We start from the raw sequence: 17647 nt of genomic DNA on the forward strand, positions 1-17647 counted from the left end.
GGGGGGGTCTCGAGAGCGGAGGAGACAAAAGGAGAGTGCTGGATCCAGTCCTGCTCCTCCCTGCGATGCTCCCCCATCGTGCTCCGTGGGGCTGCGGGAGGAACGATGCGGGGATGAAGATGGGCGAGGGGAGGAGGGCGGCTGGAGGGAGGCAGGGAGCTGCCAGGAGAGAGCCAGAGCTGCCAGGGGCTGAAGAATGGCTGAGAGCAGAAGAAGGGGCTTTAGAGCTTAATTTCCTGTCCTCGCGGTGGGGATGGGATTTGTGCTGCCATCTCCAAGGAGATGCTGGCTGCACGGTTGCTGGAATACCAATGGCATGGGAGGCGTGCAGCGGGGGGCTCTGGGTGCACCCCAAGCCCCTCCTCGGCCAGGCTGCGGGGTCCAAAGCTACCCCGGCAGCTCCCACCGTGGCAGCCACTGAGGCTGTTTCGCTTTGGGGGGGTAGGAGTTCCCCAGGACTTGCTGTTGGGGGGAAGGAGGGTGTGGAGGGACGGGGGGGCGTCTTGCCATACCCTTGGGAGGGTGTCAGCGACCCCCTTGCTGTGATGCCCGTGGCCAGGGGACAGGGCTGCGCCACTGCTCGTGATGTCTGGGGCTCCCCCTTATTGAGATATGGGGGCAGGTGGTTACTGGGGGGACCCGCAAGTGTCTGCGGTGGTGGCTCTTAGACACCTGCCTCTCCGAGCATCGCGTTGAGCTTCCTTTGACGCCAGTTTGAAACACGGATGCCAGAAGTGACAGTCAAACCGCGGCAGTGGAGGAGCCGCTGCGTCACCTCCCTCCATCTGACCCTGGTTTTGGGGTGCCTGTCTAAAAAATTCAGAGGCACCCATCTGCTGTGGCAGAGAAAGGGGATGTGCCTCCCCCCCCAAATAACTAATACATTTTCCAAGTCTGCACTATTATTTTGGGGGAAGTCAGTTATTTTAATGCTGGGAAGCGAGGGCGGTTTAAAATAAACCCTCCCTTCGGAGCCCGAGGAAGATGGGTGTGAGCTGCAGAGGGGAGTCCGTAGGTTGGGAATAATTAATGCAGCACACGGTAACGAAGTCGTCTGCGACGGCGCTGTTAGCAAAGTCTTCGCAATGGTGCCTTTAGTGTGGTGTTGGGGGGTGGGAAGATGGGTTCGGGGAGAATATGTCTGGGGGGGCTTGGAGCTGGTGTGCTCTGGGTAGAGCCATGGGATGCTCCGAGGGAGCCAGGGGCTGGAGGGGCAGGGGAGCAGGGATGCGTCGCCAAGGATGGATGTGGATCCCACGGGAGCTTACCCCAGCCGTCCCTTACGTAAAGGGCCACGAACTGGACTGCGGGAGGTGTAATTAAACCTGATGCTGATGAGCTGCTGCAAGCTGCTTAGTACAAATGTAATGAGGGGAATCGCAGCCAGACCCCCCCGCTGGGAGCAGCGGTGATGGCAGTGCCTGCCCTTCCCCATGCTGGGGTGAGGGGGTGTCCCCAAAAGAGGAGCGGTGTTGGGATGGGGAGGATGTGGGAGGTGGCTGTGGCCTCATTCCTTCTTCTTCTTCTGCTCCCCTCGCAGATGGCGAGAGGCTGGGGGAGGTGACTGATCCCGGCAGGCGGCCGGCAGCAGCCCAGGCATCAGCATGGCAGAGGAAAGCCGAGGACTCCAGCGAGAGCCGCGAGGAGGAGCCCATGGTAATCAGAGAGCCGGAGCGTGGTCAGGTGGGAAGGGACCTATGGAGGTCGCTGGTCCGAGTCCCCTACCCAACACACGGCCAACTAGAGCAGGGTGCTCCAAGCCTTGTCCAACGGAGTAGATCCAAGGATGGAGAGGGCACAACCTCTCTGGTTCTGCTCAGCAACCCTCATGGTGGGATAAAAAAAAATCCCTAATATCCCATTGAAACTTCTAGTGTTGCGCCTCTTGCCTTGTCGCTGTGCTCCTCTGAGAAGAGTCTGGCATCATCTTCTCTGCACCCCTCTCTTGCGTAGCTGTCAATGGCAATAAGGTCCTGCTTTGCTGGGCAAAGCCACCTTCTCCTGTGTCCTCTGCTCCATCTTGCTAACCTCCACTTGCCTCTCCTAGACTGGAGAGCCCCAAACTGGACCCGGTATACCCCAGGTGGGGTCTCCAAGCAGAAACTGGAGAGAGGATCTCTCCTTGCTAACAGCCCAGGACGCACTTGGCATCATAGCCACGAGGACACCCTGTTGTCCCCTGTTCAGCTTGTCACCAAGCCCTTGTTCAACACCCTGCTGTCCCCTGTTCAACCTGTTGTCACCAAGAGGCTTCAGAGCAGGGCAGGTTGGTGGGATGGTGGGAGAGGGAAGCCACGTGGTCTCCCCTGCCCCATCCCAACAGCAGGTCACTGCCAAACTGCTGCAAGTCCCCATGACAGCGAGTTGCCATCGGGGTGGGCATTGCTTGGGCTATTCCCAAGCCGTGGTACTTTGAGCACGGGTGAGTGTTTCGTTGTCTGGAGGGAGGAGAAAGCATCGAGTCCCTGCAGCCAGAGCCCTCTTGGTGCCCATCGCTTTATGCCTAGCCCTGCTCGGTGTCTTTCACAGCTGCTGGACATCTACAGCATCGCTGGCTCTGCAATTAAAAGCCCAGCCCACCTTCAGCAAATAACCCACCCCCCTGTTTCCAGCTGCGGGGAGCTGGGCTGTGAATAGTCCCCTCTGTTGGGGCAGGCAGGGGAAAAGTTCACTCCAGTTTGAAAGCAAACAGCCTGCTCGAAAGGACTCCGCAAACCGGAGCACAAAAATGCTGCTTCAAAAAAGGAGATGGAAAACTTTCCTCCTGGTGAGCTCCCAACTGCGGATCTTGCTGTCGGCACAGCTGGTCCTTTATCTTTGGGGCAGGGCAGGGACGCTGGTGGCTTGTCCTCTCCACGTCTCACCCAGGGGATGGAGACCTGTCCCGGTCCCTCTCCACAGAGGGACAGAGAGGTTTTTCCCGGTGCTGGGGGTGGAGAGCTGCGTGCCAGTAAGGAGAGCCGGCTTTGGGCTAGGCAGCAATTAAGTGGTGAGAAATACGGATGGAGAAGAGGCTGATTGCACCTGGCTGGCTGGCAGGGGATGGGCGAGAAAGGATGACCCCTGCTCTGATCTATCCCAGCTCCTCATAAATAAGGGACAGAGGGACAAAGGAAGAAAATGAGGTGCCCGGAGAAAGCACGGGCTGGTGTGGGGTGAGGACAGAGGGGAACAGCGGGAATTGCATCTCGGCTTTCCCCGGGAGGAGGATGAATCCTTCCAACAAGCGCGGCACAGTTATGCCACCTCCCTAATCGCGTCTTTCAAGGGCACTGCTCCCCTCCTCCGGGATGCTAATGAGTTTGTTTAGGCAAAGTTTGCTAATTATTTCTTTGGCACTGTGCATCCTAATGGGCTGTGCTTCGTTGATGCTGTGGTTGTTCTTGCCTGGGCTCGGAGCTGGGCTCTGCTTTCGGAGAGGGTCGGCTCTGCTCTTCGGGGGGTGGCACGGTCCCTCCTTGCCTGGCTGAGGCCATGGGGGACGATGACTGTGAATCCTCCTGGGACAGGTGGCAGGGACATCCATGCCCCCCTCGGTCCCATCCCCGGAGAGGGCTGGTGCTGAGTGCAGGCGTCACCAGTGTGACGATGGGCTGTGACACCAGCCAGGTCCCCGTGTGACAGGCGCAGCTTCCCATCACCCCAAGCAAGGGACAGAGTGGTGGGTTGGTGGTCGCTTTGGAGAGGGCTGGTGGCTCTTCCTTCCCCATGTTCCTCCTCTGCCTGCGCTCCCTGGGATGCGATGGCAGAGAGTTGGGGCAATGTCCACGGGGGTGGCACGGGCTCGCTCCGGCTCTGCCTGCGGCTGCCAACGTGGTAGAAGAGGAGGATGCTCTGAGCGGGCTCCAGAAACGCCTGGCTCTTCCTTGCCACCCATCACCTTTTCGGCAAGCCGGGGGCACATGAATGCTCACCTAATCTCTCTAAATTACAAGACACAAGCGATCGGATTAACCTAATCCCTTTTAAAGGAAGAGGGGGAGCAGAGAAGCATCCCGCTTCCTCCACCCATGAGTGGATGTAGAGATTGCTTTTGCTCTTTTGGAGACGGAGCCCAAAATACTCTGTTTCCAGTAGCCCATCAGACCAGGCAAATATTTTGGATGAACAGAAAACTCACTGTTTGGGAGAAGTTTCTCTCCTTGGCAGAGGAAGGGAAACAAGTTTAGCTGGAACATTTTGAAACTCTGCTCCCTAGGACACCTTGCCAATATTTTTTTGCCTCCTCCTGCCCCTGCTTTCCTTTGCCATTAGCCTTGAAAGCTTTCGCCTCGGTTTGGCAACGCTTGACATCCAAAATGAGATGTTTAGATCTAGGGAGACCTCCTGCAAGCACAGCCGGGCTGGCCCCGATCCCCCCATCTCTCATCTCTCCCTTCTGCTTCCTTGGCAGAACGACGGGCAGGACTTGGACGGCTGGTTTTCCAGAGGCCAACGGTCTGACCGAGCCACCACGCACCCCAAACTCAACCTGACCAAGCAGGCTTTGCCCTGGAACGAGCAGGTAAGTGGGCAGGGAGCAGCAAAGGGGGTGATGGTGGAGGAGGAGGTCCCAGGAGGAGGTCCACCCAGCCTCTCGTTGGGGAGCCTGCAGCCCATGTCTCCCCAGCGTGCCAGGCTTCAAAGTCATCTCCAGCCATCCTCCTCCCTGGTCTCCATCACCCAGCCCGGCCCGGGGGCTCTGTCTGGTCCCGCAGTCAACGTGGTGTCCATGAGGATGAGCTCCTTGCCTGTGTGCGAGGAGCCGGCGGGTGCGTGTTGTGGGTGTGCATCAGCTCCCTTGTCAGGGTGTGCCCCCACACGTGGGTGTGCAAGGGGGCATCTTGCTGCATGTCTTCTCCAGATGGGTCCACGCTGTGCCCGTCTCCTGGTGCTGGCTGTGTGCTGGTGGGATGGATGCTGGGGATGGGTGGAGGATGGGGTTGGGCCTTTGGTGCCATATCCAGACAACATCCCTTGTCCAAGTGTGCTTGGGAACCAAAGGAGCAGCAGCAGGAGGAGGGTTATCTCCTGGGGGTTGGTGTCCTGACCCTGGGGCTGGCACAGGGATGGGAGCTCAGCCTTTCCTCAGTGTCACTGCAGAAGAGCTGAGGCCGGGCAGGTGACATCCCTAGGGCTTGACATGCACGTTTCAGCCTGCCCTAATGCTGTCCTTGGGAGGTGAGGGGGGATGTGAGGAGGACACCCTGCTCATCTGCCTCTCTCGTCCTGCAGTACAAAGGGAAGGCAAACTTGCACGTCTTCGAAGACTGGTGTGGAGGGGCCGTGAGGCACCTGAGGAAGAACCTCCATTTTCCGCTCTTTCCCCACGTGAGTCCCGGGCCTGATGGTGGTGGGTCGGAGGGAGGGTCTGCTTATCCCTCTCTGGATGCTGCTGGATCTCCACTGGCTGTGGGCTTGGTCCTCAAGACCTTTGCTTGCAGGCTTTTGGGTTTGGTTCAGGGCAGGTAATTCCCAGCAGAGCAGGGATTGAGGGAGAGGTGGGTGGTGGTGGGACCTCCATGTCCCCTCTGGTGCCAGGGGCACGGGACCCCGGGATAACAAGGAGGAGGTGGGCTGGGTGATGTTGGTGCCAGGCATGAGCCTGGGCACGAACTGTTCATGCTTTCATGTCTGTCTCTCTCCTCCGCAGACCCGCACAACAGTGAAAAAGCTGGCTGTGTCGCCCAAGTGGAAGAACTACGGGCTGAGGATTTTTGGCTACATCCACCCCTTCAAGGATGGTGAGTGATGGAGCTTGGCCTCTTCTCCCCCTGCAGCAATGTGGAGAAGCTGCCTCCTTCCCCCTTCTTGGGCCACACGAGGACAGAAGGGCTCTTAGAGACTGTCCCCAAACCCCTGGGTCCTGGGCAGGAGCTCCATGGTTGCTTCGAAGGGAGACGAAGCCCCGATCCCCTCCAGGACAGAGGCACAACGTGGGGTCTCGGGCGACCCCATCGCCTCTGTCCATCTGCTGTATCCCGCCGTGGTGACCTTCTCCTTTGCTCTCCCCAGGGGATTTCCAGTTTTCTGTGGCATCGGATGACAATTCGGAGTTCTGGCTCAGCTCTGACGAGAGTCCGTCCAACTCCCGGCTGGCTGCATTCGTGGGCAAGGTACGCGCCATCATCCTTGACCCTCTGCCTTTCCCTGCACCGGGGATGGTCGAGCTCCCACCGAGGGCGTCTACTCCCTCGGGGTGCCTTGCTCCTCGCTCCCAGTATGCTGATAACCATCCCGAGTGCCTTTTGGGGATCTCTAGCACTCGATTAACGATGTTTCAAACCCATGGGCGCTCTTCAGCCACCACAAATTCTCCCTTCTACAAGTGCCTCTGCTGCAGCAGCTCTTAAAGGGAGCGTGCAGGGTCCGTGCATGACTTTGCCAGAGGCAGCTCACCTGCTTCTTTGCCCCCTTAGGAAATGCCGGGCTATTTCAGCCTGGTCCCATCTCTGCCCCTGGCCAGGCCTGGGTTGGCTTCTGAAGGACCATCTGCCCCTTGGTCCCATCCTAGTTGTAGCTACCAAAGACCAGCTTATGTCCCAGATTTAATATTTGCTCCTGGATTTTCTTGGCGTTAACTCTTATAACTGGAAACCCTGTGGTCCGTCATCGCACCCATGCATTTTTGGGATCTTAGTATTGTTGGCCGGTGACAAGTTCTTGTGGCTGGAGTGCCACCAGCTGGGGACAAGCAGGCCCTGGGACAGAGCTCCTGGGATATCCTCCTGCCTGAAGAGCTGTTCTGCAGCATGGCATAGTGCCCGATGGAGGTGGAGGAGAGATTCTCACAGCCCGGTGGGGTTTGGGCCTCGTGCCCGCTTGGCCCGTGGTGTCCCCAGTGCTCTCACACGCTCCTCCTTCCTTCCTCCAGCTGGGCACTGAGTGGACGGCGCCGGGAGAGTTCACCAAATTCAGCTCGCAAGTCTCCAAGCCTTTACGGTAAGTGTGTCCTTGCTCCTGCTGCACATTCCGGGTGGATGGAGTTGGGGAGACGGAGCTGCTGGCTCCACGCTGACTCTGACCAGTTCCTCCTCCCCAGGAGGAGACCCCGGCCATGGTCTCTTCCCAAAAGGCATGTGGGGTCTGGGCTGGACAGGAGCTCAACCAACCATGCCCCCAGGCCCATGGCTTGAAGATGTTGGGGGCTGCAGCCACCTCTGCAGATGATGACGTGGGGACGGGGGATCCCCCCGATCTCATGAAGCTTCTCAGCAGTGGGATGGAGGAGCAGATACCCACATCACGCTGCCTGTCTCCTTGCCCCAGGAAGGTTTAGCCACATGTGAGCAAGACAGAGGCGGTTTCCTGAGGTGGCTCCTCTAGCGGGAGAGCTCCCATCGCACTGGCAGTGGTAGCAGTCAGCTCAGCAATGTTTTCTAACTGGCTTCTTCCCTTCTTGCGCAGCCTCATGTCCTCCAGACGCTACTACTTCGAGCTGCTCCACAAACAAGACGACCGAGGTTCAGACCACGTGGAAGTTGGCGTGAGTAAATGTCCCCGCCCTGTGCTCCTTTCAAGGCTTGTCCTGTCAAGAGCTGATGCCAGGGCTTTTCCCAATGTGCATTAAAACACTTTATCCTGGAGCAAAGCCACGATTTCCCCCTCCCATGGCTGCCAGCGGCTCAGCGACGAGTCAGCGTCACTTCGACAGAGCTGGGGCTCGTCTTCCCATCTCCCTGGGCTATTCCTGTGCAGGACGCCTGGCACGGGCTGCTTTTCTCCGTGCTCATCCGACCCTTTTGTGCTGCTGGCCTTTCGGGAGCTAAAGACGCTGCCGTCCCTCGCTTGTGCTCCTGCCTTGCTGATGTGCTCCCGTAATGGATGCTAACGGAGCAGCCCCTTCGCTCCGGGCTCCAGTGGCGCTGGGACACCCAGTTCTGCGTGGCCGGTCCCATCCCTTCTCCTTTCTCTTTGTCCTTCTGCAGAAGGGCTGGCAGAGGCAGAAAGGTCCCCCATGGGCTTCTTCTCTGAGGAGCCCATTGCCATGGGCAAGGAGAGCCCAGACTGTGTAAGGTCAGAGCAAGCAGGTCCCAGGACACCATCTGTGAGTGGCAGCCCATCTTGCTGGCTTGCATCCCAGGGTCAGTGGTGGGAGAGATGGCCGAGATGATGGAGTGGGTCCCTTTTTTCTTCTCTCCCTTAGAGATACCATGAGTTTCAAATCTGAACTTGTCTGCCTTGGCTGCACAACCCTGGCAAAGCCTGGAATGTGTGTGTTGGGAGATCAGGCTGTCTTCGGGAGGGGAATATGTTGGCTCGTTAGCAAAGGTTTCCTTTCTCCCAAGCAGTCATTAATCACTGGAGTCAAACTTGTGCCAGCAAAGCATCAGAGAGGCTGACAACACCCCTTCCTTGCTGGCTCCCTCCTCCCCGTCGCTCAACCTCACCCTCCCAGGGCTCCATCTCAGTCCATCCCGATAAGATCTGCATTTCTGCTGTGAAAAACAAATAGATGGGGGAGACATTTTTTTGCTGGAGGGAGGGAAGCCTTTCAGATGTTCAGAAAGAAACAACAAAAAAGCAGGACCCTAATGCATCTCTCCCTGTGGGTATTTAAGGGCTTGTCTGGACAAAGGCTCGACATGCTTTTAAAATACACGTAGTTAAATCAGCGCAGGCAGCTGTGAAGACCCTCTTTAAGTCAACGCAAACTCGTCTGCTGTTAATGTGCCTTCACGCAGCACCGGAGCAGGGCGCAGGAAGGAGAGGAGGCGTTGTAGGTCTCGGTGCATGTTGGCTTTGGCTCTGGTCCTTGATGGGTGCCGTGGCCTCCCTGCTCTGTTCCCCAAGGTTGAAGCGGGGCGTGTGGAGAAGCTGCCCCGTGCCCTGGCATCGTCCCTCCCCTGCGAGGCAGGACGTGTGGCTGTGCTGCCTCCCATGATGTTATTGATGCCGCTGCTGATGCGGGGCTGAATCTGGCCTGCCTGGCCCAGAGGACCACAGGTGGCCATGTGGCAGTCCCGAGAGGGAAGCAGCATGAGCCTGTGTCCTACCTCCAGGAGCCTTCCCCTCTCTGACCACGCAGGGGATGCCTGCTAATCCCAAATCACCTGGGGTAAAGGCAGGAGATGGGCCTGGGTCTGTGCTGGGGCAGGATCAGTCCTCTCCCTTGTTTCTCTCCTGCAGGGTTGGGGCTGGGATCAATGCAGGCAAGTTTCTGGGAGCTGAGGATGGGGGAGGACCCACCCTAGGGTGCCTGGGGTTGGGCAGCTGCATCCTGAACCCCTGCCACCCTCTCACTCATTCTCCATCTCCTTTTATTTTTTCCTAGTGGCGAGTTTTCCTCCCCAGCTTGAAGTTCGAAGTGATCGACTCCTCCTACATCTCTCTGTACACAGGTAAGGCTCACGCGTGTCCGCCTGCAGCCATGGCAAGCAAGCCCTTGAGGGGGCTGTATGTGTTGGTGCAGCCGGGGAGAGACAGCACCAGAGCCCGGGAAGAAAACCAGATCCTGGGAAATCAGATCCTGGGGGAAGATCTCAGCCTCTCAACCCCCCTAGAGCTTCTGCTGGGTGTAAGGAAGGAGGCAAGGGGCTGTGGTGGGTAGGGATGATGCTGGGAGCGTGCTGCGACCCTCCTAAAAATGGCATGCAAGGTGGCACGCCACGGAAGCACAGCTCTCCTGGTGCTCCAGCCTCGTCCCTGCTAATGAGACCACAGAGGGCTGGCTTCTTGGCCTGGCCCTGAGTTATGAAGAGCTGTCGTGTAAGCAGGGATGGATGGCGCAAGGTTTAATTAAATCTATAGATCTTCTGCTTCCTGCCCCTTCCCTGGCAGCAGGAAGGGACTTGATAGATGGGTCCTGCCCCAGTGCTCAATACGCTGGAGGACTGGTCATCAAACATGCTCTGGAAGGTGTCGATAGCGCAGGAGGGGACAGGCAACAGGTGGGGATCAATGGGGAGAAGAGGGATGGAGGGGTATTGCTGGTATTGATGCCGGTTCCCATGAGATGGATGAAATGCAGATAAATTCCTCCCTGACCGCTATCCGTCAGTGCTGTCTCTTTCCGCTTCTCTTTCCTGCTTCCCGGCTCCCTCAGACCCCAGCAGCATCCCGGGGCGAAGCCACATCACTCGTGGGGAGCCCATCCCCGTGGCGTGGGGGACGCCAGCAGCACACGGAGCATCCTCCTTCCTTCCTTTTCTCTGGGCTTTTCCAGGGGTTGCAGCCCAACCTCAGCCAGCTGCACGGAGGCGTTTGGGGAGCCTTTCCCTGCTGCAAGCAGAAGAATTTGGGGCTCAGGAAAGGGGGTCCTGTTCACTTCAGGACCTGCCTGCTTCCCTGCAGCTCTGTAGCAGGGCTGCCTGGGAAGAGAGCACCCTTGGGTGCTCAGGCAGGCAGCTCTGAGTGTGGCGACGGTGACTGGAGCAAGGTGACCTCCCTCAGGGAGGTTCGGGGGGGCTGGTTGATAGCCAAGGACAACATGCCACCCTCATCCCTGAATAGGAGGCAACACCAGCTCACGTTGCATTTACCTGCACCTCTATGGGGAAGAACATTCACGGTTTAATTCCTGTGTCCTTGGGAGTTAAAGCCCCCAAGCATTCCCACCCCTTGTCTTCGAGCGTGGTGTGGTGCTGTAATCGGAGCTGGGCTGCCTGGCTGAGATCAGTTGTACCCTTGTCCTCTTGGTGCTCATTAGTTGATGGCAATAATCATTAGGCTGATTAGTCACGGGGTCTGTGAGGGTGTGAGAGGGCTGGAGGAGCTGGGTTTGCCCTCGTGCAAACACATCAGCTCCCCTTGTTCCCCTGGGAGCAGGAGGAATCCACAATCCTCCGAGCCTTCTTGGTGGGAGGGATGGAGAGGTTGGGAAGTGCCACCTTGGAGGATGCTCCTGGAGCAATGCTCCGTATGCATATGCCTGTGGGGTTCAGCCCCTGTCCTCGCGTTCTTCAGATGAATCGTCCCTGAAGATGAACCACGTGGAGCACATCCCACAGACCTTGGCCAGCCACAGCGGGAGCTACCTCTGGGAGGCACAGCAAGATGAGCACGGGGCTGACATGCTGAAGTCTGACCCCAGGGACACCTTCTTCCTCAGTAAGTGGCTGGGACTGGACCCTTGCACATCTCCGTAGGGTTTTGGGGGAGGAAAAAGGCAGGACCTGGCTGTCACAGGCACCCAGAGCATCCCTCCTACCTTCTGCCCATCTCTTGGGTGGAGGGCATCTCTGCTGGGGTCTATAGGGGGGCAAGTTGGGATAGTTTGGGCTACAGACTATAAGGTGGGTTGGGCTACGGGGGTGGTAGGGCACGGCTTGGGGCTGAGCCGCGGCTGCTTCTCCTCAGCCCCTGCGATCGAGGCCTCCCGAGTGGAGAACGTGCTAGTGCCCTGTGCCTACAGCCCAACCTACGTGGTGAAGGACTTCCCCATCGCCCGCTACCAGGGCCTGCAATTTGTAAGTGTCTCCCTGCAACGGGGATGGGGTCACACGCCCATGGGGGACATGGCGAAGCAGAGTGCTTTGTCCCCACCCCAGGGCAGGGATGTTTCCACCTGGTTAAAATCCAGGAGAAAATGTCCCTCGCTGGAGGATCAGGCTGAGCTTCCCCATCTTGACCCAAAAGGGTTTGGGTTAAAAGCCTCGGGGGGTGTTTGAGATGCTGGGAGTCACCTCAGTGTTGAGGGGCTATGCCGGTGGCCTTGGGTCCATGGCTCCTAGCCCTGCTGGCCCCCGCTTCCTCAGAGCGAGCCTGCTCTGTACCAGGGTGATGGCGGCATGGTCATCTCCTCAGGTCTACCTCTCGTTCGTGTACCCCAATGACTTCACGCGCCTCACTCACATGGAGACGGAGAACAAGTGCTTCTACAGGGAGTCCCCCCTCTACCTGGAGAAGTAAGTGTTGGGGGGGGTGGTATTTGGGAATGGTACATGGAGGGGGAGGAAGGGGCTGATGTCAACAGGGCACTCAAAGAGCTGGAGAAACGGTGCTGAGATGATGCATCCTCAGCCATGTGTCGCCAAGCTCCGTCCCCCACAGAAGGGCCACCTCCAGGCTGGCTCTTTTCCCATCTCTCGGGCATGTAGCAGCTTGAGACCTGGCAGTGCTCCTGGATTTTGGGAATCCCAGCTCCCTTCGGAGCCGGGCAGTGCCCGGATGCCTGCGCTGCAGCCAGGGATGTTCCTCCCTACGCACACGCGGGCTCGCGTTTGTGCGAGCACGTCCCTTTGCGCGTACACCCTTCCCTTATCTCCGGGACCTCATCTTTCCTCTCTGTCTCCCAGGTTTGGTTTTTATAAGTACATGAAGATGGATGAAGAAGAGGAGGATCCACGCCAGCGAGCGTTTCTCTTCCTCAACCCAGACAGTGAGTCACTGCTCCCCGCTGGCAGTTTTTTGGACATCTCTCAGCAGCTTGGCACGGGGCTGAGCACCTGGCATCCTCGCCCACCAGCCCATCCGCTCGGAGATGCAACTCATCGGGATGAGCGATGCCGGGGGGCTCGAGGAGGGCAGGGCTGCGCGGAGCAGCTTGCCTCTGAGCAGTCCCGTGTGCCCTGGGGTCACGCATCCCGCTCGGCTCAGCCACAGAGCGCTGCGGGATATGGGAAGTGGGATGCTAGGGTTGGGATTCGCCCTCCCTGCTTCTTGAAGCCGTGTACCCACATCTCCTGGGTTGGCCTGGTCAGTGGGCAGCAGGATACGACCAGACCTGGTGTGGAGTCTGGGGATGTCTGCGGAGTCTGGGGATGCTCAGGGGGACCCGCAGGAGCCGGGTTGTTCAGAGCCTGCCTTGCTGTCGATTTGCAGCCTGGCAAAGCCCTGGCAGGCTAGGTTTGCTCCCGGATGAAATAAGAGTGGTGCCAAGATGTGGCCAAGGTTTTGAGGGGTTAACAGACAGAGCCTGGAGCTGCCAGCCCTGGTGAGCATCAGTCAGTGCCCACCAGCTCTCAGTCTCTGTCGCCCAGCGGCCGTTCGCAGTTTAATCTCTTGCTGGAGACAAGCTTTGCCTCCTTGTCTTGGGCCAGCACGCTGCAGGGGGTTGTGCCGAGCAGCCAGAACCCTTGGGGTATTTATGTCCGCCTTTACTCCCTAGATTTCCTTGAGGAGGAGGAGGAGGAGGAGGAAGGAGTGGATAGCCCTGAGCCCACAGACCCACCTTCTGAAGCCAAGGAGAAGAGTTTTGGGCCGGTAGCTGAAGCCAAAGGGAAAGAAACCCTGCCGGTCACCGGGGATTACGGAGATGACCTGGACTATTACAGCTTTCGCCGCAAGCAGGGTCAGGCCCGGGACGAGGCGAGCATGCCTGGGCAGCCGGGAAGATGGAGCACGTCCCGCCAGACCAGCGCCAGCCCGGCAGCTGTCCCCAAGGACCTCCGTGGCGAGGAGGATGTGGGCCCTGTGCCGGAGCAGGTCCATGGGCGGATGCTCAGTTGGTTACCCCAGGATCCCGGCAAAGGCGAGGAGGATGAACTGGGGCTGCTGGCATCTTCGAAGCATGCTGGGGCTCTGAGCCTTCAACCCCACCTCTCTGTTCCCATCTTTGGTGGGAAAGCCAAAACGCCGGGTCCCAGCAAGACTGCAGCAACCAGGGAGGACAAAAAGCCCCAGAAAGCCCAGGAGAAGGTCTATGTGACCAGGCTGCAGCTGGGGAAGCGCAAAGCCCCAGCCCAGGAGCCGGTCTTCCCTGGCATCTTCCTTTACCCGAAACCTCTGAAGAAAGTCCATCTTCGCTCCAGGACACCTCAGAAGCATCCCATTGCCTCCAGCAAGCTCCGTGCCGTCCCTGGCCGCCGGACCCCCTGGCTCCTGAGCAACATCTCCAAGGAGACGGACCCTGCCAGTCGGAAGAGCACGCGGGTGGCAGGCAGGAGATGGGAACGTCCGTCTAAGCTGGGGACCGAGCGGCGGATGCTGCCCAGCCTCCTCGCCCTGGGGACCGAAGGACTCTTCAGTAGGGAGACCCATGAGGACACGACCCCTGGCCCAGGCAGGACAGCGGCCACCACCGATTACAACTCCTCTGAGGTGACCCACTCGGAGGGGACACGGGTGACATCCTTTCTGAAGATGTCAGAAACAACGGCGTCCCAGCAGGAGGAGGGAAGGGGCCAGGAGGAAGAGGAGGAGGAGGAAGAAGAGGTGTCAGACTACAGCTATGAGACCGGGGAGCTGCAGCAGAGCTGGCTGGAGGACTCCATCAACTGGCAGAGGACGTTCAGTGTCAGCTCGGTGGACTTTGAGCTCCTGCGCTCCGACTGGAACGACCTGCGCTGCAATGTGTCAGGCAACCTGCAGCTGAGCGAGAGCGAGGTCGTCGACGTGGTGGCTCAGTACATGGAGAAACTCAACGAGAAGAATGGAGGGTAGGGAGGGAGCAGGGCATGGGTGGGAGGTTGGGGGGGACGTGTCTTCGCCCCGCTTGGCTCCTTGGGGCCGGGTGAGCTGGATGGTGGGTTCAGGCCAACCCCTCGAGCAAGGGAGCTGCGGGGAGCAGAGCTCACGGCGATGGTGCTTTCAAGTGCTTCTCCTTTCCCTGTAGCATCTACACCCTCCTCAGGATTGTTAATGTGGAGAAGCGTCGGGACACGGCCCGGGGGAACCGCTACCTGCTGGAGCTGGAGCTGGCAGAACGGGGCCAGCGGACGGTGCGGCTCTCCGAGTACGTCTATGTCCTCTTGCACCAGGGCAAGCAGGATGACAGCGCTGAGGCCAACCCCGAAGGGCCAGCCCTGGGGGCCACCGAGCCCCAGCCGAGCACCTGGAGCATCCTCTACGGAAGACCCGTCCTGTGCCGGCCCCTGCGGCTCAGCTGGAAGCAGGACGTCATGGTGCACTTCGTCGTACCTGGTAGGTGACAGAAGGACTCGTCTCTCCAGGGTCTCTGCTGCTCCCTCTGCCTTCAACATCCTCCAGCGGGAGGAAGGCAACCTATTTGCTCCCTGGTTGCATCCTCCAGGCTGGCCCAAGGGGGATGAGGTTCTCTCTTCTCATGAGATGCTGAGGTTATTGCTTCTCATCAGAAGTTTTGGTTTGGTTGGGGAAGGGGGTGCTCTTGGGACCCCCATGTTGAGCCTGAGGGATGTTTGTGGCTGTGTCCGGCAGTGAAGAACCAAGCCCGCTGGGTCCAGCAGTTCATCTCGGACATGGCCCGCCTGTACGGGGCTACGAAGGATGCCAACTTCAACGTCATCCTGGTGGACTTTGACAGTGATGACATGGATGTCGAGAAAGCCCTACAGGATGCCCGACTGCCCCGGTAAGCCACCCCACACGAGCTCCGGGTCCCACCCTGCTGCCCTCGAGGCTGTCGAGAGGGGTCTGCGGGGCTCCTCGTGGTGGGACAGGCCGTCCTGGTGGTGCTCACACAACCTACTGCTCCTTCCCCAGCCCAGCACGGGTCTCTGCCTCACTGCCCCTCTCCTCCCCCTCCGGTTTGGGAGTTTAAACTTGTTTCCCACGTGGAGGAGACAGGGATGCAGAAACCTCCTCTGCCTCCGTGGGGGGACCCTCGGCATGAGTTGTAGGCACCTGGCCCCCTTCCTGAGAAGGTCCCCTCTCCTGGCTGATGGTCCCTGTCCACCTCTTGGCTGTGTCCCTTTCGGTCACCAGCACTAACCTGTCCTCTCTCCTCAGCTACCAGTACCTGCGGCGCACAGGGAACTTCGAGCGCTCGGCTGGGCTGCAGGCTGGCGTGGACACGGTCGAGGTGAGCTGGGGGAGAAGAACCAGCTCTCGCCTTGGCTTCTCTCCCGGAGCTGTTTTGCCCTGATCCTCCCACTTGTCTGTCCCCTCCTGTAGGATGGGCACAGCATCGTGTTCCTCTGCGACCTGCACATCCATTTCCCCCCCAATATCCTGGACAGCATCCGGAAGCACTGCGTGGAGGGGAAGCTGGCCTACGCGCCCATTGTCATGAGGCTGAGCTGCGGCAGCTCCCCGCGGGAGCCCAACGGTAAGCGGGGTCCCCTCTGCCGTGACGCCTTTCCAGCTGGAAAACATCCCCCGCCTGCCCGAGGAGAGCTGCGGCACTGGGTTTGGGTTACAGCCAGGCTTGGATGCTCAGGGAGGGTGGGTTTGTTTTGCTCTGGCAAGATGGGATTCAAGCCCAAAGGTGCTCGAGGCGCGCTGGGTGCGATGCCCCCCCAAAACCAGCTGTCACCCGGTGCACCCCCATGGGAGGTGGTGGTGATGGGGACAGACCTGTGGTGGGAAGAGGGGTTGAGACAGGGCGCTCCCAGGTAGTGGGGAGAGCACAGAGGTGAGGGCCTGGGGATTTGGGGGTCCCCCCACACCCCTCGCCTCATTGCTCTCCCCCCTCCAGGCTACTGGGAGGTGAATGGCTTCGGCCTCTTCGGCATCTACAAGTCGGACTTCGACCGCGTGGGAGGGATGAACACGGAGGAGTTCAGAGACCGCTGGGGTGGGGAGGACTGGGAACTCCTGGACAGGTGAGGCTGGGGGTCCCGGCAGCCCCATACCCCTCCCGGGGCAGGGCTGGCCACGCGGATTTGGGCGCATCCCCTGGGAAACCCTCCCTCCTCTCCATCGAGCTGGCTAAAGGCTGGGGCGATGCGGTGGAGAAGGGGCAAAGCCTCCCTTTAGGAGGCCTGCATCCGTCCCCTCCCTTCCCTGAGCGGCTGTCCCTCCGTCCGGCTGCAGGGTCCTTCAGAGCGGGCTGGAGGTGGAGCGCTTGCGTCTCAGGAACTTTTACCATTACTACCACTCCAAGCGCGGCATGTGGAACACCCGCAGCAAGAAGCTACCCAAGGACTAGCGCCCTGAGCCTGGCCTGCAGCCGCTGACCCCCCCACCCTGCACCCGCCGGAGGCAGGCCACTGCTGGCGCCTGGTTGTCCCCAGCCTCCGCTGACGCGCCTCGGTGCCGGCATGGAGGGCACCCGTAAAAGAACCGTGGTTATTTTGGGGAGGGGGGGAGCGGGGAGGGTGAAAGCAGGTGGTGATTTTTTTTCTTAGGGGTCTAATTTCTTAGTCAGAAATGAATTTATTAACTCATTAGCACCAGGACAATGGGCGTCCTGCTGTCGGGAGGGGTAAAGCCTCCGGGCTGATCTCTGGAGCCGGTGAGTCCCTGGGGGCTGTGCCGGACCAGTGATGCCAGAGGTGGAAAAGCGGTACTCAAGCTCGCAGCCGGCGCTCGCTCTGCAGCCCCTTTGCTGGGTCGTCCCCCCCAAAATGCCCAGCACCTTGTTCCTGTGCCAGGCTGGAGAGCTGAGCTTTTTTTTGGGGGGCGCTGGTATCCACAGGAGGCTGCAGGTGGTACGTGCCTGCTGGGGCTGCCCAAACCCTCCTGCTCCCATCCCCAGGACCTGTGGAGCCACCGTGGAGGGGAAAAGGGGTTTGACTCTGCCCTGCCACACAGGGACACGCCGCTGCAGCTGTACGGGGTGGGGGGCAGCACCCCTTGGCACAATGGGCTGGCGTTGCCTGTGCCCAGGGGGCTGGGTTGGGATGGGAAAGGGCAGAGCTCAGAGCAGGGGGAGAGCAAATGATGTTTCCAAGCTAATTTCTGTGAAATTATGAGGTAGGAAGCTGTTTTCAGGAAGTTTTGTCTGTTTTGGGGTTTTTTTTATTCTTAAAAAATAAAATCAATGTCTTGGCTGGGATTTCCTTCCGCTCCATCACCCTCGTGCCTTGGCAGGGATGTGGTCCCCAGCCGGGTGTAGGGCATGAAAAGCCAGGTTGGCCTCTGTCCC

The 17647-nt window shown here is 59.3% G+C and overlaps 1 protein-coding gene across 2 annotated transcripts in view; it reads left to right on the forward strand.

Moving 5' to 3' along the window:
• B4GALNT4 (beta-1,4-N-acetyl-galactosaminyltransferase 4) overlaps positions 1–17557 on the forward strand; it is a 31282-nt gene extending 13725 nt beyond the window's left edge. The window contains exons 2-20 of one of the 2 annotated variants that reach the window (XM_076343598.1): positions 1541–1683; positions 4394–4504; positions 5215–5310; positions 5633–5723; positions 5995–6095; positions 6854–6921; positions 7387–7465; positions 9254–9320; positions 10885–11028; positions 11278–11387; positions 11725–11825; positions 12216–12298; positions 13028–14297; positions 14474–14781; positions 15037–15190; positions 15568–15640; positions 15733–15886; positions 16256–16382; positions 16594–17557. In XM_076343598.1, coding sequence (XP_076199713.1) covers positions 1541–1683; positions 4394–4504; positions 5215–5310; positions 5633–5723; positions 5995–6095; positions 6854–6921; positions 7387–7465; positions 9254–9320; positions 10885–11028; positions 11278–11387; positions 11725–11825; positions 12216–12298; positions 13028–14297; positions 14474–14781; positions 15037–15190; positions 15568–15640; positions 15733–15886; positions 16256–16382; positions 16594–16708 — 3395 coding nt within the window. In that variant the 3' untranslated portion in view covers positions 16709–17557. The remainder of the gene's footprint in view (positions 1–1540; positions 1684–4393; positions 4505–5214; positions 5311–5632; positions 5724–5994; positions 6096–6853; positions 6922–7386; positions 7466–9253; positions 9321–10884; positions 11029–11277; positions 11388–11724; positions 11826–12215; positions 12299–13027; positions 14298–14473; positions 14782–15036; positions 15191–15567; positions 15641–15732; positions 15887–16255; positions 16383–16593) is intronic. The other variant, XM_076343599.1, reaches the window with a different exon arrangement.
• The last annotated feature ends 90 nt before the right edge of the window (positions 17558–17647 follow it).

This window comes from Aptenodytes patagonicus, chromosome 7, assembly GCF_965638725.1.
Source record: "Aptenodytes patagonicus chromosome 7, bAptPat1.pri.cur, whole genome shotgun sequence".
Taxonomy (NCBI): domain Eukaryota; kingdom Metazoa; phylum Chordata; class Aves; order Sphenisciformes; family Spheniscidae; genus Aptenodytes; species Aptenodytes patagonicus.